The 27,193-nt window shown below is 33.3% G+C and overlaps 14 protein-coding genes across 14 annotated transcripts, besides 9 other annotated features; 7 read left to right on the top strand and 7 right to left on the bottom strand.

Annotated features, from left to right (window-relative positions):
- Positions 1-580: part of a mobile genetic element that runs on past the window's edge.
- Positions 581-2,273: 1,693 nt separating this feature from the next.
- TVAGG3_0178460 (protein of unknown function, DUF4106 family) lies at positions 2,274-2,911 on the bottom strand (the record flags this gene model as incomplete). The annotated part of the gene is made up of 1 exon (XM_051225532.1): positions 2,274-2,911. A coding segment is annotated over one exon (638 nt), but the record flags the coding sequence as incomplete, so codon positions are not given.
- Positions 2,912-3,711: 800 nt separating this feature from the next.
- Positions 3,712-6,383, bottom strand: TVAGG3_0178450 (cAMP biosynthetic process; the record flags this gene model as incomplete). Its single annotated transcript, XM_001317736.2, has 1 exon — positions 3,872-6,256. One exon carries the CDS (start codon positions 6,254-6,256, stop codon positions 3,872-3,874), a length of 2,385 nt encoding a protein of 794 aa, XP_001317771.1.
- Positions 6,384-7,337: 954 nt separating this feature from the next.
- TVAGG3_0178440 (uncharacterized protein) lies at positions 7,338-7,693 on the bottom strand (the record flags this gene model as incomplete). Its single annotated transcript, XM_001317735.1, has 1 exon — positions 7,376-7,654. The coding sequence occupies one exon, from the start codon at positions 7,652-7,654 to the stop codon at positions 7,376-7,378; it is 279 nt and encodes a 92-aa protein (XP_001317770.1).
- Positions 7,694-8,014: 321 nt separating this feature from the next.
- Positions 8,015-8,048: a terminal%2Cinverted (terminal inverted repeat of MuDR-4N1_TV transposon ID:TVAGG3_0178430).
- Positions 8,015-8,251: a mobile genetic element.
- Positions 8,223-8,251: a terminal%2Cinverted (terminal inverted repeat of MuDR-4N1_TV transposon ID:TVAGG3_0178430).
- A 186-nt stretch (positions 8,252-8,437) lies between these two features.
- TVAGG3_0178420 (armadillo (ARM) repeat-containing protein family) lies at positions 8,438-9,919 on the top strand (the record flags this gene model as incomplete). The annotated part of the gene is made up of 1 exon (XM_001317734.1): positions 8,438-9,919. The coding sequence occupies one exon, from the start codon at positions 8,438-8,440 to the stop codon at positions 9,917-9,919; it is 1,482 nt and encodes a 493-aa protein (XP_001317769.1).
- A 654-nt stretch (positions 9,920-10,573) lies between these two features.
- Positions 10,574-11,495: a mobile genetic element.
- Positions 11,496-11,742: 247 nt separating this feature from the next.
- Positions 11,743-11,783: a mobile genetic element.
- Positions 11,743-11,783: a terminal%2Cinverted (terminal inverted repeat of ISTv3 transposon ID:TVAGG3_0178400).
- A 650-nt stretch (positions 11,784-12,433) lies between these two features.
- Positions 12,434-12,474: a mobile genetic element.
- Positions 12,434-12,474: a terminal%2Cinverted (terminal inverted repeat of ISTv3 transposon ID:TVAGG3_0178390).
- A 109-nt stretch (positions 12,475-12,583) lies between these two features.
- Positions 12,584-14,059, top strand: TVAGG3_0178380 (tropomyosin family; the record flags this gene model as incomplete). Its single annotated transcript, XM_001317733.2, has 1 exon — positions 12,584-14,059. The coding sequence occupies one exon, from the start codon at positions 12,584-12,586 to the stop codon at positions 14,057-14,059; it is 1,476 nt and encodes a 491-aa protein (XP_001317768.1).
- A 409-nt stretch (positions 14,060-14,468) lies between these two features.
- On the top strand, positions 14,469-15,224 carry TVAGG3_0178370 (thiosulfate sulfurtransferase protein; the record flags this gene model as incomplete). The annotated part of the gene is made up of 1 exon (XM_001317732.1): positions 14,474-15,217. One exon carries the CDS (start codon positions 14,474-14,476, stop codon positions 15,215-15,217), a length of 744 nt encoding a protein of 247 aa, XP_001317767.1.
- A 284-nt stretch (positions 15,225-15,508) lies between these two features.
- TVAGG3_0178360 (proline--tRNA ligase family) lies at positions 15,509-16,152 on the top strand (the record flags this gene model as incomplete). Its single annotated transcript, XM_001317731.2, has 1 exon — positions 15,643-16,152. One exon carries the CDS (start codon positions 15,643-15,645, stop codon positions 16,150-16,152), a length of 510 nt encoding a protein of 169 aa, XP_001317766.1.
- Positions 16,153-16,859: 707 nt separating this feature from the next.
- On the bottom strand, positions 16,860-18,641 carry TVAGG3_0178350 (uncharacterized protein; the record flags this gene model as incomplete). The annotated part of the gene is made up of 1 exon (XM_001317730.1): positions 16,940-18,616. The coding sequence occupies one exon, from the start codon at positions 18,614-18,616 to the stop codon at positions 16,940-16,942; it is 1,677 nt and encodes a 558-aa protein (XP_001317765.1).
- Positions 18,642-18,978: 337 nt separating this feature from the next.
- TVAGG3_0178340 (uncharacterized protein) lies at positions 18,979-19,593 on the bottom strand (the record flags this gene model as incomplete). Its single annotated transcript, XM_001317729.1, has 1 exon — positions 19,017-19,583. One exon carries the CDS (start codon positions 19,581-19,583, stop codon positions 19,017-19,019), a length of 567 nt encoding a protein of 188 aa, XP_001317764.1.
- Positions 19,594-19,932: 339 nt separating this feature from the next.
- TVAGG3_0178330 (O(6)-methylguanine-induced apoptosis 2 family) lies at positions 19,933-21,312 on the bottom strand (the record flags this gene model as incomplete). Its single annotated transcript, XM_001317728.1, has 1 exon — positions 19,939-21,312. One exon carries the CDS (start codon positions 21,310-21,312, stop codon positions 19,939-19,941), a length of 1,374 nt encoding a protein of 457 aa, XP_001317763.1.
- Positions 21,313-22,003: 691 nt separating this feature from the next.
- Positions 22,004-22,646, top strand: TVAGG3_0178320 (protein polyubiquitination; the record flags this gene model as incomplete). Its single annotated transcript, XM_001317727.2, has 1 exon — positions 22,004-22,516. The coding sequence occupies one exon, from the start codon at positions 22,004-22,006 to the stop codon at positions 22,514-22,516; it is 513 nt and encodes a 170-aa protein (XP_001317762.1).
- Positions 22,647-22,824: 178 nt separating this feature from the next.
- On the bottom strand, positions 22,825-24,291 carry TVAGG3_0178310 (nicalin family; the record flags this gene model as incomplete). Its single annotated transcript, XM_001317726.2, has 1 exon — positions 22,925-24,289. The coding sequence occupies one exon, from the start codon at positions 24,287-24,289 to the stop codon at positions 22,925-22,927; it is 1,365 nt and encodes a 454-aa protein (XP_001317761.1).
- A 553-nt stretch (positions 24,292-24,844) lies between these two features.
- Positions 24,845-25,652, top strand: TVAGG3_0178300 (uncharacterized protein; the record flags this gene model as incomplete). Its single annotated transcript, XM_001317725.2, has 1 exon — positions 24,931-25,449. One exon carries the CDS (start codon positions 24,931-24,933, stop codon positions 25,447-25,449), a length of 519 nt encoding a protein of 172 aa, XP_001317760.1.
- A 177-nt stretch (positions 25,653-25,829) lies between these two features.
- Positions 25,830-27,071, top strand: TVAGG3_0178290 (glycine-rich protein family; the record flags this gene model as incomplete). The annotated part of the gene is made up of 1 exon (XM_001317724.2): positions 26,040-27,071. The coding sequence occupies one exon, from the start codon at positions 26,040-26,042 to the stop codon at positions 27,069-27,071; it is 1,032 nt and encodes a 343-aa protein (XP_001317759.1).
- Between the last annotated feature and the right edge of the window lie 122 nt (positions 27,072-27,193).

Raw genomic sequence — 27,193 nt, 5'->3', positions numbered from 1 at the left:
AATGGGAAAGCTTTTACCCAATGTTTCAGTCTTGCGTCATTTATTTCTGTAGTTGGTTTTATTTTGTCAAGGAACATGTTTTTCAATACTAACATTTCATTTGGTACTGTCCATTTGAGTTTTCTTAAATATTCATCCCTTCTCAGTTCATTGTCTGCAAAGTAAGTTTTTATGACATTTGCAAACTTTCGTTTGCAAGGTCATGTACAATAGGTTCTCTTCCTTCTCTATCCCTAACTTTCTTTCTAAACTCTTCACCAAATATACCATCTCTATGGTTCTGTGTAGTTCTTTGAGATAAATGTTCTAGAACGTCAGGTGTTATATTTCCATCAGCCATGTTCATTTCATACTGGTTCAAAATATCTGCATCTTTCATATCTTTCAATGGCATTAAAGCCGCGCTGAAAATACCAGCTATATCTGGTTCACCATTCACTTCCATTGCGTCTACAACTTCTTGGAATTGTGGTTGTAAGTTTATGAACCACCTATCCGGATTAGCTTTATGACCCCATCTCATTGTAGTTCCATAGTCTGCAGAAACAAAAGTAGGTTTGTTTCCATATTGGTTAGGTTCTGAATGAACTTTAAACAATGTTTCATTTCTATATGTTTTGGTGAAATTTAACCTTTTATTTTCACCGAGTTCAGCCAAAGATTGAACGTTATATGGTCGTAAGTAAAAAGGATTGTTGTATTTGCGTACACTTTCTTTCAGTTCTTCCATTCTATGCTGAATATTTTCATCTGATGTTGGAGTCTTTTGTATGTCGGCGAACATTTTTCGATATTCTTCTACTATGTCAGCCGAATTTTTCTTAGACTCTTGGAAAGATTCCATATTCCCCGCATACACTTGTTGAGGGTCAAGATTTTTCGGCTGTTCCAAATCTTCATCTAGTTCTGTGAAGTTAGTTTCCAAAGGAGGGACTTGTTTGTTTCCTTCAGGCTCTTCTAGCTGTTGTTGCTGAACTATTTCTTCCATGTCTGGTTGTATCTGAACTTCTTCCTGTGGAGTTTCTTGTACCTCATCTGCTGGCATTTCATATATTCCGAGACCGTTTTTAAAAAGTTCCCTATCTAAGTCATCCGGACTCATAAACCTTTCTTCTTTCGTTCCGTCTCTATTTTTTACGCGTTTCATGAAGAGAGTTGAATTATCATTTAGCTCTGACATCAAATATCTCGGAGTAAATTCATTCATGTCATTTGGATGATATGCTATTAAATCATATCCCTTAGCGAGCTTGTATTTTTCAGGTTTGAAATTATATCCCATTTGGTGCTGAACCATAAAGCTAAATAGGTTCGGGTCAGTATTTCCTTCCTTGAACTTTCTAATAGCTTCTTTATATCTGTCACTAAAGTCAAGAGTATCTGGGTAACCATAATTTTCCTTAAGCATTTTTAAGAATTCTTGGTTTCCTTGTTCTCTACTTCTTTTATGTCCTTGCTCTGTTTGTGGTTGTTGTTGTGCAGGGTTTTGAACTGTTGGTTGTTGTGCAGTGTTTTGAACTGTTGGTTGTTGTGCTGGATTTTGAACTGTTGGTTGTTGTGCTGGATTTTGAACTGTTGGTTGTTGTGTTGGTTGTTGTGTTGGTTTTGGTGCATGCCTGTGTCTGTGTCCATGTGACGATGTAAATGTTTTAGGTAGTCCTGGTGCAGGTGCTTCTCTTGGAGGGTTTGGTGGTATATAAGTTCCACTAGCTAGTATATAAGTTCCACCAGCTGGTATATAAGTTCCACCAGCTGGCACATATGTTCCATCTGCAGCATAATGTCCTACCTGACTTTTCGTTTTTAAGAAAGCATTTACTAGGTCTGTTTTGGTCTGTTGTAACTCTTTTTCTTGACTTTCCACAACAGTTGCTCTAACGGCGTCATAGGCACTTTGAACTGCCTGTCTCGTTGCTGCATCTGTTATTTTCGTCATATTTTGTGCTACTTCTCTTAACTCTTTGTCGAAACCTTCAGACTTCAGTTTCTTTCCAGATGAGAAGTCGTTCACTAGTTTCACCTTACTATGAAGAGCTTCGAAGGCATTCTTAAAGTCAGCATTCATTAAAGCTTCATTTGAACTGTCTTCATCCGCTTGTATTTTTGTCCTTATTGACCCTATAAGTTGGGCTGCTTTGGCGTTGGCTTGGGCATCTAACCAGTCATTATTAGCTTTTATATATTCTGCGCTTTTCATTGCCTTTTGCATGGCTGCGTCGTTATTTTTACTTTCTTGTGCTAAGTTTTCATACTGTACGGTTTGGTTTTGCAACTGTAAAAGTTTTTCTGCCTTTACATTTGCTTCAACTTCTTTTTTATACTCATCGCTATCCATATATGTCTTCAGGGCTTTTTGTTTTATTTCTTCATCTTTCAGTACTTTATATTGAGTAGTATGGTTTTTCAAATTTATAACATCTTGTTCCATTTTTGCTACTTCTGCTGCTTTTTCTGACACTTTTTTCGCATATTCCTCTGTACTTAGTTCTTTCAGTTGTTCTTCTTTCTTCTTTTTCTCTACGTTTAACTCATTGAGTTTCTTTGTGTGTCTGTCATATTCTAGTTTCTTTTCGTTTTCACTTATTTGTTTCTGTATGTCTATGTTTGACTTTTTGACATCTGTTATTTGATTTTTGAGTGAACTCAAATTCATTTGACTTTGAGGGTTATAAGCTGTTCCGTCTGCAGCTCCACCATAGCCTGCCATTTTCGCTAAAAGTGCCGCTCTTAAACCTCCACTCTGTGCACCAATAACTCGGTTTAAAAGCATAGGGTTGCTTGACATTTGTTGCAACATAGTGGGGTCATTCATAATTTGTTGTTGCAACTGTTGTTGTGGTGTCAGTTTTACTATTGGATGTTTCAATGCTCTCTTCCTCTTACGTATATTCTTACGTAGCTTACGTGGCATTTTAAGTGAAGTTAAAAAGCGGTTTTTGACAGATGTTTATATGACACTTTTTGTTCAGCACAAAAAACTACTCGGTCAAAGTGTTGTCAGTTTTGTAAAATAACCGTCCTATCTTGTTTTAAAATGGAGAAAAGGCTTCTCAAAGTATACTTCCTTGGAACGCCCGTAACTTTTCCTGTAGCGACGATAGACCCTTACTTGTCCGGACAAAGTTATACTAAACATCTTCAGGGCTAGAGGGCACGAAGTGCCTGGAGGCCCCACTACCTTTTTTTTTTTTTCTTAAATATAAATATAGACCTGACATGAGGCATTTAATCCCTATTTGAAAATATGTCTGAAATTGGATCGTTAACATCTCATATCAACACAAATTTTTTGACACTTTATGTCTAATTTTGAATCAAAAATGATCGATGTTACGTCAAATTTCTATCAAAGAAGATATTTTTGAAAAGCATCTGTTGTATAAAGATCTTCCTGTAAAAAAACTAAAATATCTAATTTATAAGCATTATATTTATAAAAAATAACTAATTCTATTTTGAGGTAGGCGTAACCTTTTTGAAGATTTAATTTTTCAAGAATCCACTCAAGTATTGAAGAAAACGATGTCTCAATTTCTGACATTTGATGAGAACTTGTATTCATATTCATTGAGAGGATTGATATGTTTAAAGAGCTTATCATTGTATTTACTCTTAAGATATATTGATATAACTAAATAAAAAAATGACTTCACATTTCCAAATTTGTCAAAAAAAATTGAGTGTGTCAGAAAAGTGATTTTAAAAATGATATTTTTTTGTAAGAAAAAAGAACTATTTTATAAGACTAAAATGAATCGTTCACAAAGAATACTATCTCGAAAACAAAAATAAGTATTCGTGAACAAATCTGTGATATAAATTAAAACAAAAAAAAATAAAAAAAAATCATAAAACAAAAATTATATTACAATTAGTTCCTAAGAAGGTCCAAATCAACAACAATCACAGATATATTGTCCTCACTTCCTCTCTGGAAAGCCAAATCTCTCAACAATGTCGCAGCAACGTGAGGTGACTCTGAATCCAACAAAATCTTTGCAGCGCTTTCGTTGTTTACATCATCCCAAAGACCGTCGCATGCGATCACAATCCATCTGTCATCATCACTTATGTCCATCTCGATGACTTCCGGCTCATGAGAAATTCCTTTCACTTGGAAATCGCCAATACTCGTTGAACATGCGAGCATTCCGCCTGTTCTTAGACGTTTAAGACGGATCCTGTCTTCCCTGAGCCTGGCTAACTCGCTGCGACGCTCTGGTCGCATCTCTTGAGTGTAAAAAGTGACACGCCCGTCATTTTTGTAAACTACAGAACGAGAATCACCGAGTTGCATTATTGTCAAGTGGTTGTTATTCATATCTATTATTGCGAACTGCATTGTTGAACCGGCGAGGTCATTACTACTAAGTAATACGTGGTTTATGTGGTCCAAATGCTTTTTAATTGCATCAGAATTAATTGTTTCGTCGTTTCTAAGGAGATCTGGGAGGGATGCAGCGCAAGAACGTGCTACGGAATGCCCACTGTGTCCATCGAAAACAGCCGCAATGTGCAATTTCTCTCTGAAGTTCTCTCTTATTACAATTGCATCTTCCATGTTAGGTCTACGGCCAATCATTTCCGAGTAACCGATGTTTTCGCCGCTGAAGAAAAGATGTTTGGTGTCGTTGGCCACTTGTGAATCGTTTTCGAGCCGAGTTACAAGTTCGAATATCGAAATTGGGGTCGTAGAGCCTTCGAAGCTGGAATTCGTACGGAAAATATCGAGGCCCGTGAGAGAGCCAATTGAGTCTTTGTTGAAGACTTGAGATATCTGGTTTCCTGTTAATTTAATATGGGATTTAAACTGGAAAAGTGAGGGAGGAATAGAGGTAAGGTTGTTGTATGAAAGGTCGAGAGTAATAAATGGTGATGCGTATGGAATAATTGATGAGATTTGGTTGTGAGATGCGTCTATTGTGACTGGAACGAGAACGTTGGCGTTAATGAGAGGAAGATCCATGAGGTTGTTCTTTGCTACGATTAATTCGGTGATTTCTGGTAAGACAGGAAGGTTGTAAAGCTCATTTCCAATAGCATGAAGAGATTGAAGACAGTTTGGATTAGGAATGATATCGGAAAGCTCTTCAATGCCACAGAAATTGCAGCGGAAGTACTGTAATTGGAACGGAATCTGTGGAATTTCTTCTGGATCGAATGGATTTTGAGATATGTCAAGGAAAAGTAAGCTAGTATTGTATGTAAGTTCTTGAGGTAATGACTTAAGCTTGTTATTGAACAAAATGAGCTGATTCAGCTTAGGAAGTTTAAATATATCTCCATTAATCGATTCAAGTTCCATTGAGCTAATATCCAGCATCGTAATTCCGTATATTGTCCAGGAAGCATCAAAAGAAGTCAGTCTGTTATGGGCAATTGTGCAATTTCCTACATGGCCCCGCAAATATTCTGGAATTTCGGTCAAAAGATTGTCCCAAATGGTTACTTCTTCGAATTTAGGTATAACAGATGTATCGCATTTGGTAATTTTGTTGAAGTGCGCAAAGAGTTTTGTTAATGATGGAGGTAATTTCGGTAATTCTTCGATTTGATTATGCGAAAGGTCAAGATTTTCTAAGGTAGTTGCGTCGGCAATTGATGGATCGATGTCTATGAGTTGATTGTAAGATAGATTTAAATCTTCAATCTTAGGGCAAAAAGTTTGAAAATTAGTAAAGTGCTTGAGTTTGTTGAGTGATAAGTTGCAAACTCTCATCACTGGAAAAGTGATTCCTGGAGCTATTTCCTCTAATTCGTTGCCTTTTAAGTTCAAGTTTGTTACACGTTCAAATGCTTTATCGAGACGTACAATACGATTAAAGCGTAACCACATGAACTTGGTAACTTTAGGCAAATTTGGAATCGACTCTAACTTCAACCAATCTTTGATGCAATTTCCAGGGAGAAATGGACTTTGATTGGCTCCATCATCATCAATCTGTTGTCTGGTGGGAATTTCACCTGGAGGAGGATCATCGGAATAATTAAAGGGTTGAATTGAATAATATAATGTGTAATCTGTTCCTGCAGTATGTGGTCCTAGATATCGCGCTGAAAAATCATTAGCTTTATCCATATTTTCATGGACAAGAACTGCTCTGTTCGTGAAAATTTGTGGTGTGAGATAAAGCAGCTTCACTAGTTTTGGTTTACTGTCTCCATAGATGTCCATAACTTTAGATTCAGTAATATCATTTGGGAGATCAGATAAAACGAAGCTATTCGATGGGTTGAAGATGGCCTTCGAACTCATCGATAAAAAAAAAGTAAAAAATGGAATTGAGAAAGAAAATGTTTATTCATTTCTGATCGAATTTTAAGATACAATCATGAAACAAGAGTACAATTGAAAAGAAAAATCCATTCGAAAAATTAATTTGGATTTTGGACTGGAAAAAATATATTATGATTACTAGTTGGCAATTAATGTATCTATGCAATTTTTTTCTGGGTTTTTATTTCAATGAGCGAACCAAAAACGACCGACATAAAGCTATGATTTCTGTTCTAATTTAAATTCTGCAAATCAATTTAACTTCATTGTTGGGTAAAAATCATTCTGAAAATTTGAGAATTGTAAATCAAAATGGAGAATTGTCTGGTTTTCAGTTCATAAATGAGATTTGTAATATCAATGTTTTATTCGTTCGCGAAAGGAATATATAGATATAATATTAAGCAACTTCTTTAGCCTTCACAACTAATAATTTAATTCATTAATCGGAAAACGAAATCACAAATTTTTAATCCTCAAGGATATCACCATTTTTCGTTGTTTATCTTGTTGGCATCCTATTATATGAATGCAATTCAATATAGCTATCCTTCGTTTATGGTTAATATCAACACAATAAATTTTATCCAAAATTTTAAATATTTTCTATCATTGCTTCTTATTTACTTAGCGATTATTTTTGGTTGTGAAGCAAGATTGTCATTAAATATTATTCGACAAAGATCAAATTCTTCAAAAATGCCGAAACATATATTTTTACTTTGAATTGCACTATTGCATTGATCAAATATCAAAGTATATGTGGTGTTATATACTTTTACTAACTTTAATACATAAGTTTCACGTCAATATTCAGATTTTAGAATATATCTGATTTATTTTAATAGAAATCAATGTCACACTATAATTTTCAGATATTACTTCAATGATTATTCGGTAAATATTAGTGAGACACAAATAATGAATATATTTTGATTCATATTAGTTTCAAACCCAAAAAGCGCATCTAGAAAAGAAGGCTTAGAAGTATTGGAGTATAAAAAAATAAAAAATATGTACGAGTAAAGATATAATATGTAATAGAGATATTTTTTAGAAAACTTCGTAATTATTATTTCTGAGTTAATTATTTACATTTTAGGCTTCGTTAAGTGGAGCAAGTTGTTCTGTTTGCTTCTTTGGTCTGCAGAAAATGCAATAGATAATAATAAGAATAACGAAAAAGCCTAATGTAACACCAGCTGCAGCACCAGCATACTTTTTTGATGTCTTGCCAAGGGCGCTTCTTGCTTTGGCGAATAAACCAGAATCAATTCTTAACTTCTGTTGATTGAAAGCCTGATTAGGTTGTTCTGCTGCTTCATTTGAAATTGAATTTGCAAAACCAAGTAATGCAACTAACAACGCAAAGAGCATGTGCAATGACCGACTGTTTCAATTGAGTCTCAAATTTTCGAGCTCTGATCGTCCTAAAATCTATTTTGTGGGGATATTTTGGAATTTAAATATACATTATTAGGTGATTTAGATTCACTAATAATTTTATGAAGATTTTTGAAATTATTTTCAATGATTTTTTCAAAGAAAAGTGAACATTTAGTGAAAAATAAATATCTAAGTTCTATCATTTAAAATAATTAACAACATTTTTATTTGTTTACATATCGTATCACGTTTTATTTTTATCAGTCCTCTTCTTATTTCATCATTATTAGATTGCGTGCGGTGGATCACTTTATTGCACATGATAGAGTCATACTGTTTTGTGCTGAATTCGGGAACAGGACAAATTTGCCACACGGCACTTTTTTAAAAAAAATTAATGGAGCGGAGCGATACTCTTGGAACCTTGGAGCTCTTGTGTAGTGCATGAAAACTTCAAGATTCTAGCATAAAACATATATCATAGACATAATTTCTTCAAATATAATTTAAGGTTATTTTTAAAAAAATTAGAAAAGCGTAATTTAAGGTTATTGAAAAAGTGACAGTTGGCAAATTTGTCCCGCACTCTGCTGAATTCCTGTAATTTATAAAGAAAAAGAAGAAGATTTTAATCAAATCTAAAATCTAATTGCTCAAATCATATGTAAATATCGCATAAATTTCAATGTATATTTATTTACATCATTTAATTTGATAAGTATAATTCTTCTAATCTTACTATTTGCCACAATCTTCTTTACGTGTCAAAAAAATATGGATATTGATTACAAAGAGAAGGAGTCAAAAGTCATTGATAAATCCAAAATTTTTCAGACAGAAGAAGAAAGTAATGATGATATTGATGATGTTGATGTACTATTTAAACCAATTTTGCCGGGTCCAGATATGATTAAAGAGTTATTTGATAATTTTAAGGGTTATCCTCCAGAAACTCAATTATATGCGTTAATGGAATTGCGACGTGTTATTCAAAATGGGCATGAAGATGAATTTTCCACATTATTAGAAATGAAATTACCGCAAATATTATTGGAAATCGTATTTACTGCTAGTTCTAAAACTGTTGTCATTAATTCGATTCAATCCATATATAATTGGATCATTTACGCAGAAGAAATTCCAGAAATATTTTATGATACAGATTTTATGCTATTATTATTTAAGATATCAACTACGATACCTCAGATTGATGAAAATGAGGGGAACCAAATTGATTCATTTCAAAAAAAAGATGTTATTAATTTATTCCGTTGTTTGTTAACAAAAAGTCAAGATTTCGCAAATGAGGTAGACAGAGAAGAGTACATTGGAAGATGTATTCGATATATCCAATACTATTTTACTGAGAAACAATGTACACCTGCTTTCATGAATGAAATTATTGATTTATTACGAATATTTTTGCGGTCAAAGTTTATATTCGAGTTAAAAATTGAGGAATGTGAATCTATGTTTGGTATTCTTCACTTTTTGGACCAAAAATTATCAATTGAATACGCAAACTATTACGAAATTGTTTTGGATTTAGCATTAGTTTATTTTAATATAAGTGATGATTTCGCTCGGTACTTTATAGAAGAAATTGACTTAAATCAAATGATAATAAATTGTACTCACGGAGCATACTTGGAGAAGGACTCTTTAATCAGTTTTCTCTTTGAATGCAATGCAAAAGAAGGCGTTCGGATTAATGATGCATTCGTTAATTCCTTGCATTGGCAAACAATTAAAAATTTCATGAATGATGAAGACGAAATAATGTCTGAAGATTTGAACAACATTGCCGAAAGAACTTTAATATGGATTAACTCACTAGTTCGTGAATTTCCGATGCTTTTGAATGGCCCTGAATTTGAAGACTTTGTTGATGAGATGTTAACGTTTCTTGCGGATTCTGTTACGGTGTGCAGAATACAAGCAATGAAATTCCTTGCTTTATCATTTAGATTAACGTCAGAAAAAGTGAGAAATCACTTAATTGAAAATAATTTCATTAATTATTGTGCAGAATTCCTTTCAAATGATAATGAAACGATTTTAGATGTCTTATATGTAATTGATATCCAAATCCACGCTGAATCTAGTAATTCAAGTAATGAATTTAACGAATTCATGAATTATTTGACTGATCTTGGAATTCTTGATGATATTGATGAGTTGTCAGTCTCTGATAATGAAAAAATAGCTTCTGCAGCCTCTAATTTATTAGTTTTCATTAATTCTTTTGAACAATAAGTATCAACTTTATTCCTTTTTTGTTTTGTAAATATTTGTTTTATTCCAACTGAAGTTTTAGAACAAATCTTTGCTTAACATACAGGGTGTCCCACTTGGTTTTTAGCATCTCATCTTGTGTATTCTAGAATACCCATCAATTCAAATTTTTTGGGGCCCCATTTTTTAATGAAATATTAATCCCCAAAAGAATTTGAAGTATATTTCTAATATCTCTCAGGATCAATCAAAATATATAATGAACATTCCCAAAAATGTTTAAGGATAAGAGCCACCTTGCCCTTAGGAGAGAGGTTCACTTTGTAAATATTCGAAAATCAAGAGAGGTAAGTAACGTTTGCTTGATGAATAGACATCAACAGAATAGTTTAAACAGCTCCCAAATAGAATTAACTGATTAGGATTATACATTAAAAAGTCAACGATGTTTCCGAGAAATAAAATATTAATCGAAATAAACTAGTAGGAAAACATTTACATCTTCAGGAAAGTAATAGCTTATGAGTCTAATTATCTCATTTTACATCTATTGTCAATTCTATTCTAAAATTCAAAGAAATCTATACTATTTATTTATGAATACCACAGGGAAATCCGTAATGATTTGTGAAATTACTTGTATCGTAATATTATGCTTTCAATTGTTGAAATTATAAAGGTGACCAAACTATTTTTTGAAAGTCCGCCATAACTTTAATGGTACTATTTCAGCGTGTACAATGAATACAAAAATTCTAAGAGTGCCACATAAAATAGTACTTTAGACTTGAGTTAATGCTACCAAGCAAATGTTAAAAAGATGACTTTAGTATTTTGATAATCAAAGATTAAAATCATTATTGTCTAAATCAATAATCATAACGACAGAAGTTAATGTTTTTTCATAAGTGCTTTAAATCCACTTTTAAAAGTATACCTCAAAAATCAAAATATCAAAAAAAATTGGCCGATAGGTTTGGCTTTAATTTTTGTCTGCTTTTATGATTTGATATGGATGTTATAATTTTAAAAGTTGAGCCAAATTCACCAATAGATTTTTGAGATTTGCAAATACTCAATAATTTTCAGCGTGTTATCTTTTATTAAAAGAACTATTTGGTTTCAGTATCATATAAATTGATATTTACTTTCTATTTGAACCTTCATTTAGCTAACGATTTAATAATACAGATTTCATCTAGTCCTTATAAGAGAATTTTGAATTTGTTATAATAAAAAAACAAACAGATATAGCTTACACTTCTATAATAAAGATACCTTTTATAGAAATCAGTATGAAATGTGTTTTGGCTTATTGGAAGCATATCAGACATAATCGCCATAATCAAAAAATCTATATACCCAATAAGTAATAAATTTGTCGATATAGATTTTCCATAAAATTAGTTTTTAGTCTGATCTTAAAATAAATTTAATTTTTTATAAAAAAAATCACATTTAAAAGTACCTTTTTAGTAGCTCGAAATCCTGTTGGTGGATTTCGGGCGTACTTCAAAATTAGCTTTTCTTCTACATATGCAAGCTATATTTTAAATATGGAGCAAATCGGATCGGCGAAAGGAGTTTAGTTACCTTTGAAATTATAGAAAACTTTTCAATTTTTAAATTTTCCATCTTCAACTCTTGTTATTTAACTAATAGTTTTCTTTTTTACAGATTTAAATTTCGAATAGCTTTTCTGAAAACAAGACGATGACTCAAAAAAAATCTAAACAGACGAACTTATTACAACATCTTTCAATAAGTATTTGCACATGTTTTAGGATATTATATTAAATGATCTAGTAAACAAGTGTTGATTTTAAATATATGAATCAAGCTTCTGTTCCATATTAAGTTCTGTCAAAATGTAAGCTATTCAATTCTATCGTCGGGGAAAGTATCACAAATCTATCAATTTTTTTGTAAAAGTATACAAAAACATATGGTGTTCAATTAGTTTATAATAATATAACTATTAAGATTATCCAAAATAAGAAAAACTAGGTTTTGAGAACACTTTTGAGATGATAATCAAAATATTTTGATTGAAAAATAATATATTATTTATCAGATATAGAATGGATTTTTTCAAATTTAAAAATTCTGAAAAATAAACAGTTTTGTAAAGTAAAAAAAATGAACGAAAACTCGAGACCTCGTATTCCAAATGAATGGGTAGGATATATGTATGAAAAACTTGAAAGTGGTGAGTAAGGATGTCAATTTGGAAGAAAAGTGAGAAAATTTTGATTGTGAACTCATCTCTAATATTTTGGCTCCTTAATATATTTGAATCATGATCTTTGAGAAGAGTTCTCAAAAGTATTCACAAAAGCTATTTTTCCTTGAAATTTAAAAATCCTGTTTATCATATATTACCGAATTCAATTCCCTACATATTTCAAAATATTCTATGAACATTTCAATTTTTGAAAAAACATATTTTTTCCAAATATATTTATTATCATATTTCTAATAATATTTCCTAAAGCGTCACTTTTTACTTCCTCGATGATTATTTCCCTCTCAAAAAATTCAATAGCTTACATTTTGACAGAACTTAATATGAAACAGTGCTTCAGCAAGCCGCTATCAATTCAAACCATCATCTCAGAAAACTAAACAGCTAATTACCATCAACTAATGTTAGCACAACAAAAGAAAGGCAAATCTAATAAAAGTATGTCCAAGACCCCTAAGGTTCAAACCAGCTCAATGAGTTCAAACCCAAAGAAATCTAATTTAAAGAAAACAGTCCCCAACTTGGATCCTGGTTCACCTATTTTGCATTCAAATGAAGGTTCAGCATCTGTTAATGCTCCTGCTCCATTAATCCAGAATGATTTACAAAAAGATTTAATTTCCACAACAGATGATTCAGCAATAGGAGATAAGCATAGTGGAGCAAAGAAAAATAAGAATCAATCTGATTATCATCATTATCCCGAGAAAAATGGAGCAAGTCCAATCAAAGGACATGATCTTATAGTAAAGGCAGGTAGCACCAAACCTATTGTCTTTTTCTTAGATCGAGTCACAAATGTTGCTTCCGTTTCAGATGCATTGAAATTATGCATATCAAAATTACAAGAATTTAACGATACCATGCCCAATGATCAACAGAAGATTGAAATTATCGCCCTTGAAATGAAGCCTGAAAATAAATCTCTGAATGATCAAGAAGATACACCCAAAAATTCTGAAATGAAATCTATCTCCGGTTTAGCTAATTCCATAATTGCGAAAATCAGGCCCATTTTTGAAGCAAAGGGTGTTGAGCTTCCTACATTCACTGAAGCTAACTATCAAACCTTCTTTGCACACAGCAATCTCACATTTAATCAAGCAATTGATTTGGATAAAAATTGTTGGATTTCCAATGGAATCCATTGCATATTCTATGCTGCTTGCTACTCCATTGCCCGTTTAAGGAAGAATATGGACAGCATAATGCTACACCGTCGTATTGTTATCATGGATTCGCAAATGGAATCTAGGCTTCAGAAAATGAATCAAAAACTTGATTCACTTGAGCAATCAGTTAATCAAATTAAAGATGACCAAACGACAATGAATCAAAAACTTGGAGCACTTGAGACATCAGTTAATCAAATTAAAGATGACCAAACGACAATGAATCAAAAACTTGGAGCACTTGAGACATCAGTTAATCAAATTAAAGATGACCAAACGACAATGAATCAAAAACTTGGAGCACTTGAGACATCAGTTAATCAAATTAAAGATGACCAAACGACAATGAATCAAAAACTTGGAGCACTTGAGACATCAGTTAATCAAATTAAAGATGACCAAACGACAATGAATCAAAAACTTGGAGCACTTGAGACATCAGTTAATCAAATTAAAGATGACCAAACGACAATGAATCAAAAACTTGGAGCACTTGAGACATCAGTTAATCAAATTAAAGATGACCAAACGACAATGAATCAAAAACTTAGTAAACTTGATTCACTTGAGCAATCAGTTAATAATATTACCCAAATGCTGACCAAATTAAACGCACAATATGAAACAAATGATAAGATCATTCAATTTGTTGCCTTTGGATACCATAAAACACATAAAAATGAAGGAAACTTCGAAATAATGCGGAGCGAACTCACAGATTATATGTGGCCAGAAAACCAGTGATTGCCTGCCAAAACCAGATCCTAATATTTTTATTCTAATTTATTGATTCTAATCTTAAAACTTTTTTATTTTATATATAGTTGCGTCTTTGCCGGTGGAAAAGTAAAATCGGAGGAAAAGCTTATTCCAAAATTTATCTTTCCTTTGGTCGCCCAACAGATTCGAAAAAAATATCAGCCATTTGTTTTAGAATCATCTAATAACTCTATCCCCAAAATTAGAAGCAAATCGGAATTGTAAACCCTAGTTTTACTGATTACGGCTTTACTGTCAGTGATTTGGGCGTACATTTATTGAACACACATGAGTTTTTCAGATAGATATTGTTAACATTGAATATTAAGCATAATCGTAATATTTTCATTCAAAATTAATTGATGTATTGTTAAAATTTTTGCCAAAATCTTTTCAGAAATGGATCCCGTTGATGAACTCTACAATAGACAATTAAAAGTCTACACCAGAGAGGGTCAAGAGAAGCTTGCCGCATCAACAGTCCTTATGATTGGCTGTGGTGGCTTAGGAAGCACAGTTTCATTAGTTTTATCAAGATCCGGCGTTGGCCACTTAGTTATTGTTGATAAGGATACTGTTGCCATGTCTAACATACATAGACAAATCCTTTACAACAGAGAAGACGTTGGAAAGTTGAAAGTTGAAGCAGCTACTGCAAATCCATTGCTTCAACTCTCTAAGGTTACACCAATTAACATACATATTGATGAAGCTGCTGCAAGTAAGCTTATCGAAGAATACAAACCAATCGTTGTTATGGACTGCACTGATAATTTCGATGTAAGGATCGCTGTCAATGCTGCATGCGCTAAACACTCTGTTCCATTTGTTTACGGATCAATTACAGGCCTCAATGGACAAGTTTCTGTCTTCTGTTACCATGAAAAGGATCCAAATTGTCCATGTTTCAATTGCATACACCCAGAAAAGCCAACACCACTTGAGGGTCCACCACCAGTCGTCCCAGGCATATGCACAATTACAGGAACCTTCCAGGCTCAGCAGGCAATTGCTATTATCACTGGAGTTGGTCATATCCTCGTGAAGGAGCTATTTACGATCGATATTGATAGACTCAAGTTCAGAACATTCAGAATGAGAGATAGAAGCCCAGATTGCCCTGTTTGTGGAAAGCATAAATAAAAATTATAGAGAAAATATAGATAAACCTTACTTTTCTTTAACTTTTATTTATTTATAGTCAATGTACTTAGTATTCCATATAGTTATCTGTCGAATTCCAGGAAATCTTAATTACAATTACTTAAAATATTGAGTATAAATGGGTAACTCCATGATAGTTTGGTTAACAAACCATAAGGGAAATTAAATATCCAACCAAGTGAATAACCTCACAAATTCAATTGAGCAAAGTAAAAAAATCCGAATTGTCTGGAAATTTGTCAGACATATATAAAGAACTAAGAAAAGCAAATTTGCAAGCAAGTTCAAGAGCAGTCAGTATACATTAAGGACAAAATCGTCCTAAAGATGCAGCGTGCATCACTCTGCCGCTTTGACAGAGAACCTCAGCAAAATTGCCAACAAATCAGCTCATCAAGGCCGTCATGTACCAGTACAACGGAAAGCACGTCTTCTTCAACATCAGAGGCGACTTAGATGTTTCTGAAGACAAATTACGTCATTTCCTTGGTTTTGTTGACTCTTCAACACCACTTGAGCTCGCTCCACAAGAATTACTCGACAAACATGGGTTAGTACCAGGATTTGTGTGCATCGTTGGCATGAAACGCGCTGGAGAAGCAATTGCTATTTGCGATGAGAGCTACAGAACAGTCCACTGCGGTGTAACAGGTGCCAATAAGGTCGGTTATCACTATACCAACTACAATATTCCAAGAGATACACAGAAATTGGCAAAGAATATCGTATACACTGATATTGCACTTAACCCAACAGTAGTTAAGGGTGTAATGATCGCTAAAGTCGCTCGTTGCACAGCATTCCCAGCAGAAGTCCTCGGAAACGGCTCAAAACCAGTCAAGACCACCATTATTCAAATTAACCATCCGCTTGATCGATTTAGCTTACGTTATGATACAGAACCATCTTCTTGATGGTGTTTACGTCATCAATATCTTGAAGACTGAAGATAAACTCAATAATGCACTCGCAGAGAATACAAAGGCTTACGGAATTACTTCTGTTGTCGTTGATAACAGACCAAAAGCAAACTTTGGAGCTAAATCCGACACAACCAAATTATCTTGCCTTAAACGCACTGTTTTCGTTTCCAACAAGACAGAAGATGATACAGTCATGGTTAGAGAAACACCAGTTAAGATCTCAGAACTTGTTGAGTATTTCCGCACACATTAAATAAAAAAATTGAATAAAATTCTTAAATTTTTTAGTAAATACCATAAAAATCGTGATTGTGTCACTGAATATTGCGTTTCTTTTTTGTTTTATTTCAACATTTTTTCCAAAATTTTTTTGTTTTTGAAAAAATGAATTAAAAAATCTAGAAAATTTCTTCAAAAATTATGATTTTAAAATATTTTTGGAATTTTTACAAAAATAAATATAAGCTATTTTAAATAATTTTATATATTCTATTGTTTACACCTAGAAAATTCATATAAATTACGTAATTTTAAATAATATATCACCAATATCAAATAAATTCAATTGTTATCTATTAACATAGCAATTTTTTAAAATTTTAATTGTCATGCTTAACTGTTAATTGTCATAATCTATTTTGATTACAAAAAAATTTTATTTTATTCAAAGAATTACTAAAATATTTATATGAATCTAATTGGCTTTAAACATATTAAGAGTTTTTATTCTTGAAGTCGAATATAATTTAAAAATAACATAAATTTTGTAAATAATAACTTATTCATCATAAGTACTATCAATTTTCTCATCGGAGTAAGTATATTCATAGTCATTATTTGCAGGCTGCTGAGCTGCAGGCTTTGCAGCCGGAGCTGGGGGTTCATCACTGTATTCGTACGTATAAACTGCTTCATCCTTCTGTTCCTTATCATCTTTCTTTTCAGCTGTGTCTATATCGCTATATGAATAGTCATCATTCTTCTTCGGAGTTCCGTCATCGAATTCTTCGTAGGTATAAGTATCAGATTTCGGTTTTTGAGCCTGTTGAGGTGTTCCTGGCTTGACAACTGGCTCATCTTCCGAATATGTATATGAATAGTCGGCGTTATTTTGTGGTTGTTCCTTTGGTTTTTCATCAATTGAAACAGAATAGGAATAATCAGCTGATTCTGGCTTCTTCTGCTCGACTGGGGCTGGTTTAGGAGGTTCTTCGTCTGAATAAGTGTATGTATATTCTTCTTTTTGATCATTATTATTTTGTTGGTTTCTTTCTTTGGAATCAACGCTTTCTGTGAATGTGTACTCATGTTTCTTAGGTGGTGGTTGCTGATTGTCCTTGGATTCAAGATCTTCGTCGGAATATTCAGAATATTCTTCTTGTTCTTTGGCTTCTGGCTGTTTCTGAGGAGAAACAGGTTGCTGCTCTGGTGTATATGAGTAAGAATATTCTTCCTGCTTTGGAGATTCTTGTTTTGGTGGTGTTTGTGGTTTTTCTGGAGTTTCTGGCTTATTATTGTCTTCTGGAGTGTATGAATATGAGTATTCTTCCTTCTTTGGAGAAGATGCCTTTGGTGATGCTGATTTCTTAGGTGATTCAGGATCACTGACTGTATATACGTAAGAATCGTTTCCAGATTCATCATGAACAGAATTTTCTTCTGGCTTTTTAGGTGAAGGTGACGGAGGCTTTTCATCATTAGATGCATATGTATAGCTTTGGCTTTCTTCTTGATTATTATAAACTTTTGCAGCTTCTTCACCCATTTGTATGGATTTCGTAGCTGTGTTTGGTTCTCCTGTTGGATTTGTGTAAGAGAAGTGGAATCCTTTAGATGAGTTAACGCTCTTGCTTTCTTTTGTTGATCTTGGACTGCTTGGCTCCAATCCACGCGATTTAACAGCAGATCCATGAGATACATTGGCTTTGGGAGCTCCTCCACGCACAGTTGGGATGGTGGAAGGAGATGTGATCGGATCAAGAGATAATTCAGGAGGAGGAACAAGAGCTTGCTCTTTTCTGAACTCATTGAGGCGATCGTCAAATGTTTTTCTGCCGTTTTCGTTCGCTGTCTGTAATAATTTCTCAAAATAAATTTCTCTATCGTGTTGTGCGAAAAATCCTGTAGATTTAGGATCGCCAACTTGTGACATTTCGAGATGTGCTGTCTTGTATGATTCTGTAAGCTTATTTTGTTTCATGAAATCGTAGATGAATTCTAATGCAATTTTCCAAGCAAGAGTTTTATGGCATTGACGTGGATGTGGCTTGATAGAATCGAAAATCTTATTATCAGCTTGTACTATTGCTTCACAAGTTTGATAATTAATTTTTGCTTGTAAATGATTCTCAACTCCGTATTTTTTGAGTTCTTGATTAGTACGCTCACGAAGCTGTTCCTGAGTTAGCTTTGGTGGGTACTTTTTTTCCATTGGAAGACGAAGTTTTGATGACATTTTTGCTTATTTTTTTTTATACTCGCAGCCGTTAATAAAAAAGTGAAACATGCTTCTTCAGTAATAATGTTGTGTAAGCTAATCAACATAATCATTTCATCTGGCCAGACAATATAAGATCCGATCCTCTTATATATCAATACTTTTTTCTGTGATTTATCAATTTCTTCAAATAATTATCTATGTTGAAGATAGTTTGAAGAGTGTTTTCATTTATATAGCAGGTGAGTGATATGTTATTAAGCGGATTAAATGATATTTTCAAGTCGATATTTTTTTCAAATTTTTTTCGTAAAAATGATGAACTGAAAGAATTTTATAATAAATTTATAATATTTAATATAAGTTTACATAGAAAGAATATCAATTGAAGGATTATTTATTGAATATATATAACATATTAAAACAATTCTAAAAGAGAATTAATGGCAATGACAACATCCATCATTTCATTCTTTTCTGCGTCAGCAAGAATCCTCTGCATCAACTTTTTAGCGTTTTGTTCGTTATCTGTTTCAAAATACAATGGAAGTATGATGAGAACATCTAAGTAGAATCTAGGCTGGAAGTTGTAGTCTGGAATTGAAAGGATTTTCTCGAGTAATGATAAAAATTCAGTCATATATTGCTTGTCAAGAGTAGAAAAAGACATAGCAAACACATGGAATGCAAATGTGATTGATTTACCTGGAACGGCTAATGATTTTGGTTGCTTCACGATTTGACGCTTTGTTAATTCTTGATCTTTAACAATTGGATAAGGCATAGCACGTGTTGAAGCTACAGACTTCTGTGCAGTTGAAGCTATTTTATATAAAAGGCTTGTTGCTGCATGTTTAACATCGTCATTATCTGTTAATGAAAGATAAATCAGCGGAGGGATTGCTTCAACGCAATTGAGATCCCATAAGCTCTTTATCTCTGGAATTTTATCTTTCGAATTTATGAGCTTCTCTATAATCGACATTCGATTGTCAAAGCACTATTGGACGATAGCTCGTGAATTTATTTGGATTTAATGAAACTTCTTTAATCCTATTAATGCACCTCCAGTTCTCTATTTTCCTTTTCAATCGAACCTAACTTCTCTAATAATTTATTTTGAATTTTTTGATTTGATGATTTAACTAAAATGAATCAATATATAGCTAATAACGATAGGAAAATAATAGATATATTGAGTTAGACTGTTTAGATTCTTTTTAAAATTTAATTTTATCGAAGAATTTTAGATTTTATATGATTATTATGAAGTAACGAAGTAAAAAGCTTTAAGTTGAGAACAAAAACATACAAAAAACAGTTTAATATAATAACAAAAATTAAAAATCTGGTTGAATTTCAGAAGATGGGAATTTTTGATCGAGTGTTTTGTTGAATGATGGCTTGTACATTTCACATTGAACAACACCATATTCACCAGGACCTGGAGTAATGCTTTTAGAATCCCTAAATCGAACAGAACGACTAACAGAAGCTGAAGGTCTTTTAGCCGAAGGAAGTGTATATGTATCAGGTGCTGGAACATCTGTATCGTCTTTTCCGAATCTTTTTCCTTTTCCAAATTTAATTCCGAGGGATGAAGTAGCATTTCTAACTCCGTAAGCAGCTGGGCCTGGGTTAGGTTCCTTATTAACGAGGCAGTCACGATCAATGCTAGATTTGAAGTCTGGATTTGGAATTCTTCTTTTTTCGAGTTGTTCGATTTGGGAATTAAATGTAATATCGTAATCACCTGGAGCAGGTCCGTATTGTCTTTGCCATATTTCGCGCTTTGTTGCTTTTGGAATTACGCCTCCAGTATGAACAATTGTAGATTTGCTTGTTTCGTAATAGCCAGGGCCAGGAACATTGACTGGATAGCCACTATACGGTTGTCTGTCAATACCGAAATCACCACGTTTCGATACTTTCTTCTTAACCATTCCATCTGGTAACATATACTTTCCAGGACCAGGAATTCCGTTATCTGTAATATAAGGAATAGTCCTCTTCGTATTTCCACCAAATGGGCCTTTTGTCATTTTGGCTGCTGGCCATGCTTTGTGCTCTAACATGTAGCTATCGTAAACAACTTGATCGCCAAAGATATCTCGTTTATCTTTCGCTCTAAAGAATGGTGATGGCTTGTCAGAGATCTTAATTTTCCTATCGATATTGTATTGTCCTGGGCCTGGAATGCCATTATCAACAACTGGTTCACGCTGTGGTGCTCTACTGTATGAAAAAGAGCCTTGGATACTATAGGATTTCGCCTCTTGCGCTGTGTATGCGCCAGGACCTGGTAAATCTGCTTTGACAATGTCATCATCGAAAGGAACTCTTGTATTTACGTTTTCTGGAATGTCAGCCTTTGGATTTTTATGAACGCCTCTTGTCCAATCAGCATCTATTGTATATGCTCCTGGTCCAGGATTCTTTTTCTCGTCTTCAAAATATTTTCTATCTGATTTAGAGATTTTTGCAAAAGCAGAACCGGTCAAAATTGGTATATTCGGATCATACATTCCGGGAGCAGGATTTGATTCCTTTTCTAGATTAGGAAATAACTCTCTTCTTGTTGTAGATCCGAAAGGTATTGGTGCTTTATACCTATAATGAGTATATTTAGGGTCATAAAGTCCAGGACCAACATTTTCATCTGTTGTGTGTTGTGCAAAAGTAAAATTTCTCGATGTTTTAGTTGTTATACTCATTTCTTTATTTTTGAAAAAAATACACGTTTTTTTTGGAAAAAGTGACGATGTATCGAGATTTAATGGAAAAATCACATATAACTCATAAATTTACCAGCAGATCAAAGAAATAATGGTATAAGTAAATAGCATAAGTTGAGTATGTTCTACGATTCTGATATTTTTTCATAATTTTCATATCTCAGCAAAATTTTACTCGTAAACAACTTATTACCATAAATAATATGTAATAGTATCTTAGGCTTGAAGCAGTAAAGTGATAGATATTGCTTATCTTCTTCTGTAAGTTTTAGTTTCCTTTATATTTTGTCAAATGCAGTATTAGGAAGAATTTATGATTGATTAACGATTACATGTGATAGAGTAACTCGAGGCGGTGCACACGATCTACTGCTGCTTCTTTATCTTGAGGTCAACGCAATTAAATTTTAAAATTTACTTCATAATTTTTTGATTAATACTGATATTTCATCCATAATCCAATATTACAAATCGATAAAAAATCTTTGTATTTCAATAGTTATCAATAAATAATGACTGAATTTCGATATATACTCAGAATATCCGAAAAATAACGAAAACTTTGACCGGTCAATTATGTAAAGAAATTAGACCTTCCTCCCAAAATTGAGAGGCCCGGTAAATTTTTTACCCCTTTTTGGCGGGATGTTCGAATTCATTTAATTGTTTGATGACCGGTTCAAGAGCGAGCGCCCAGTTAATTCTCGCCAGACAGTTCAAGGAAATCTCACACAACTCAACCAACATGTTCTCTGCTGGTTTAATTGATAACGATGTCTTTAAATGGAGAGTTACAGTATTTGGTCCGGCAGGAACACCATATGAAGGAGGCTATTACCCAGCAGTACTCAATTTTCCAGATGACTATCCAAATAATCCACCTACAATGAAATTCATTTGCCCCATGTTCCATCCAAATATCAAAAACACAGGCGAAGTTTGCATTTCCATTCTTCACCCACCGGGCAAAGATCAATACGAATACGAAGACAAATCAGAGAGATGGCTCCCAATTCATACTGTTGAATCCATTATTATCTCTGTTCTATCCATGCTTTCAGATCCAAATCCAGAATCGCCAATGAATATAGAGGCTGCAAAGATATACAAGAATGATATCGATGAATATAAGAAGCGCGTTAGAAAGACCGCCGAAGATTCTCTACAGTATTGTGCTCAATAGATCATTTTTTATAGTATAGTAAAGTAATAATCATTATTTGTATATCTCAAAAGCACAATCTTTTGAGTTTCTCGTCCATGATTAATTTGAGATCTTTATTAAATGTTAAAATAAAAAGCTTATATATTTATCCATCTTTTCTTTTTCCTCCGAGACCTTGAAAATCCATAGAGTTTGATCGGCTGTCATTATTATTTATTTTGGTATTTAAATTATTGACTTATTTTGATATAAAAATCTTTAAAAAGGATAACACCTATATTAACTTAAGGCACTTTCTTGCAATAATATGTAAAAATTTTGAAGAGTTAAGAAAATAATTTTTATTTGTGTTTATATTATCATTGTACATAAAATAAATCTGGCTAAAGATGTGCCTGTATAGCAAGATGTGTAACTTTATGTATTTTAATTGAAGAATTTCTGAAGTTTTTGGCGGCCAACAGCGAGGAGAACAATAATGCCATAAATAATAGTTCCAATGATGATGGTAAGTGTAACTGAAGCTGGAGTACGGTTATACAAAACAATCTTTGACTTTGTTGCTGAGTACAATTTTGGACAATTTGTTGTTGTCCAACGGTCGATCTTTACCTGGCCAAACTTGGACATCCACTGAGCAATTGTATCTACATACTTTGGATCTCTGACATGGACCATTCTTGGCTGCATTGCGACCTTTGTCCAGTAAATTGCGTTAACTGAGCGGCGTTCGACCATAACGGCTGAGTTATCTGTATTGTACATCATTCTGAGAAGAGCTTCTGATACAGCCCATGCGATATCGTTAGCGCGTTCATCGTCAGATTTGAAATCTGTGATATGAGCAAGGTCATCTTCCTCTTCTGGAGCTGTAATGGAGATGGCACTAAGAAGGTGAGATCCGTAAACGAGTTGGCCGTGCTTTTCTTCTGAAAGATCGCATTCAAATGGGATTCCTGTTGTATTAAGAGCATCTTTAAGGCAGTACATGAACTTTGTAAAGGCTGAATCACGCTTTAGCTTTGTTGCAAAGTGTCCTTTGAGTGTCTTTGAAGCGATGTTTTCTAATGAGAGAGCAAACTCAACAGAAAAGCCATGTGGTGTGGAGATTGAGTTGATGAAGTGCTCGAGACCTTCCATAGCACAGTATTGGCCATCTACGAGGGCAAACATCAAAACCCAATTATTTGTAACAGGGAATTTAGAAACAAGACGCATGGATTCGAGGAAAGCTGCAAGAGCAATGCCATTGCGGTTAGCACCAATGTTTGCTGATGGAACAACAGAGAATGAATCAAATGGAGCGGAAATTATTGCAATTCTCTGACGATCAAATGTCTTTGATGAGTTCATTGTTGCAACAACGTTCTGTAATTTGACTTTCTTCAGTCCTGAGTTGGATGGATTTTCAATAGTTTTGACATATGTGTAGTTTGTTGGGATTTTTTGATTGCCATAAGCAAAGTAAATTGGTGATTTATGTCCTGACTTGAGTAAAAGCTTTTCAAGTTCACTTGTGTCAATTTGTTTTTCTGGAACTTGAATAATGATAGGTGAGGAAACATTTAGATGCTTTTTAAGTTCATCTAATGTAATTTTTTCGAGATCTACGATAACTGCTTGATTGGAATCTGGCTTTGAGTTAAAATCTCCTAATGCAGAATCAAATGAAGCTCTTGTCGAGCCAAATGATGTAGAGTCTGATACATTTGGACTAAACTGAAGGAGTCTGTCAACATCCACCGTGCTCCAGCATGAAACAAGGTGAGAAAGGGTAAGAAAAACAAACATTTTTACAAAAAGGGCCAAACACTTTTTTATTGGATGTTTTTTTCGTGAATCAAAAACAATACAGATAGAATAGCCAACTACCAGGAATACAATAAATCATATTCGAACGATGATTTTTAAATGTTTGAAAAAAATTTTGATTCAGATATCAATATTATCGATCAAAAAACTTGAAATGTAAACATTCCAGCAAGAATCTAGCGAAAAGAGATCATAAATTTCATATTTCTTAAATAATGGAAATTATAGATTTTATCCAATTTGTTCCTATGTTTTTTGACAAATTGTTATGTTGATAATCATAGAATATGCCATTAAGTAGTTGATATACATTATGATTTTTAAATACCACAATGGAAATTTACCAATGCGTGGCAGTATTGGTGGTGTTTTTTCATTCTGATGGAAATGTCATGTAAAGTTCTTAAATAATTGTTTTGTGGCAAAAGTTATGGAAAAAATATTGAATGAGAGTTAAATGTGCTTTGCCTTTTTTTGCTTATATTTCATTAGTCATATCCATATTTTATTAGTTTTCCTTTTCCATTGGTGTTAAAAAAAATATCCGGAAAAATAAAATTGAGAGGTTTTAAATCAATCACTTTTTTTCATCATTTCCAATGCTTGTCTCTTATCAGACTATGTCGGAGTTTGACTCACAATCAAAGATGATATTATACCTCTACAATCAATCTCACCAAGTTAAAACAGTCGTAGTAACAAAAAACTCATCTATTAGTATATTAGATTTGGTTTGCAAAAGTGACAAATTTATTCCATCTTATATATATAATGGTAGACTTCTCGTGAGAAACATGAAATTCAAGGAATATGAAATTCAGAGTGATGCCTGCATTTATGTGACAAACAACATATCCTACTATTTTTCCAATAAAAATGTTTTAGATGAACTAATGAATAAAAACAATTTTATCAATTCAAACATTCAAATGAATGCACTTAGAACAGCTGATAACAGTTTTAGAAATGAAATGGATAGACTTTGTGACCTCCATAAGATCCACATTGAAAAAGAGATGATTAGACAGGCCAATAGAAAACTTCGAAACAAAACTAATATCCCAATCATTAAAAAAGAAGTCCAAGTTTCAATTCCAAAATCGGAACTCTCAACACAGCCACTCCCAAAGTTCTGGTGAGTTTTCTTAGAGATATAGAAAATCAATATCTCTTGCCCAAAAATTGAATAGATCCTAGATTTTGTGGATCTAATATATTAGAGTCTTGTTTTTAATTAAATCAATATTTGTTAACGTCAACAATGGAAGAATTTTTTAAAATTTACTACATGTGTCCGAACAATTGTCAAAAAATCAAATAACAACATCCATCTGAGCAATTATAATAACTAATTTATGGTACATTCAATTCCTATTTTTTGAAAATTTTTGCTACAAAAGCTGTCAAAAATTTAAATATCATTACATTTAAATTTTGTTTCAGCAGCATTAAAAGTAAGTAATTCTAATTTTTGAAAAAAATTTTTTCACCCGTTTTTTGACAAATTACCACTGATCAAAGAATTTTGAATTCAGTTAAACCAACGCTCTAGGATCACATTTATCAAAATTTTAAACATCTATGCATTTACAGACTTCAAAGGCTATATCGGCCATATTACCGCAACACTAGAATCCAAAATTCTTTTTTATCTATTTCAAATTTAACATAAAATCATATTTGCAAATATAGATTTAAACAATTTTCTTTAAGTATATGACTTCTCTACATGGCAATCAAATACAAACTCTCCAAAGAATCAATTGGATCATTAAATGTCACTGAAACCGAAAACCAGTATACATTTGGTTATCCATGTAATGATAGTATATATGACTGCACACCATACACAGTTGACTTGAGTAGCGGCACTTATCTTATCGAAGCATGGGGATCTGTTGGTTCATTCCAACATCATCAAGCAGGAGATTCGATTCCTGGCCTGGGAGGCTATTCTTCAGGCGTCCTAAAAGTAAAAAACCCATTGACTCTCTATTTATATATTGGATCAATTTCATTTTTTAATTCCATGTTTAGTTACACTTCGAAAGGAAATTATTTCTTTGCTATCGGGGGTGGTTCCTCCGACGTGAGATTGAACGCAAGTAAAACCTTTGATTGGTCAGATCCTATTTCCCTACGCTCGCGTATTCTAATTGCGGGCGGTGGTGGGGGCTCAGAGTGGCATAATTCCATTGGGGGAAATGGAGGAGGCCTTGAAGGAGGAAAAGGCTTCTCCAACTGCAGTTTGAATTATGAACCATGCCCAAATTCGATTTCTGGGGGTGGTACACAGAGATCTGGTGGAAGCTCAGCCCCAAATTTTAGAACATTGATTGGATATCAAGGATCGTTCGGAGTTTCTTATGTAAATTATAACTCTGATGATATGGGAGGAATCGGAGGAAATGGATATTTCAGCGGCGGATCTGTTGATAGGGCAGGTGCTGGTGGAGGGGGAAGCTCCTTTATTTCGGGATATGATGGTTGTATTGCATTGAATAGCTCATTAAATGAAAATCCAAGCCCAATAAATTCCTCAATTCATTATTCAGGAATAAAATTCATAAATCCTGTAATGATACAAGGAAATAACACTATGCCTCTTTTCTTCAAATCAGAGACCTCAATCCGAGGAATTGGAAATAATAATAGAGGTGCAATAAGGATCACAATAGTTTCTCTAAAAAAATGCACAGAAAATTCAATGTGCCAAATATATTTTCCTTTTCTTTTCACAATCTTTCCATGTCTAATATAGAATAAATAATTTTGTCTTTACTATAACTTTCGAAAGCATTCCAATTAATGGGTTTAAGTTGTATTTTTGTGAAAATGTGATGACATAAGTGCTATTTTGTTCCCTTTGAAAACAAAATTAGT

This window comes from Trichomonas vaginalis, chromosome IV (assembly GCF_026262505.1).
Source record: "Trichomonas vaginalis G3 chromosome IV, whole genome shotgun sequence".
Classification (NCBI taxonomy): Eukaryota; Parabasalia; order Trichomonadida; family Trichomonadidae; genus Trichomonas; species Trichomonas vaginalis.
The sequence above is the reverse complement of the archived record's forward strand: the minus strand, read 5'-3'. Positions and strand labels throughout refer to the sequence as shown.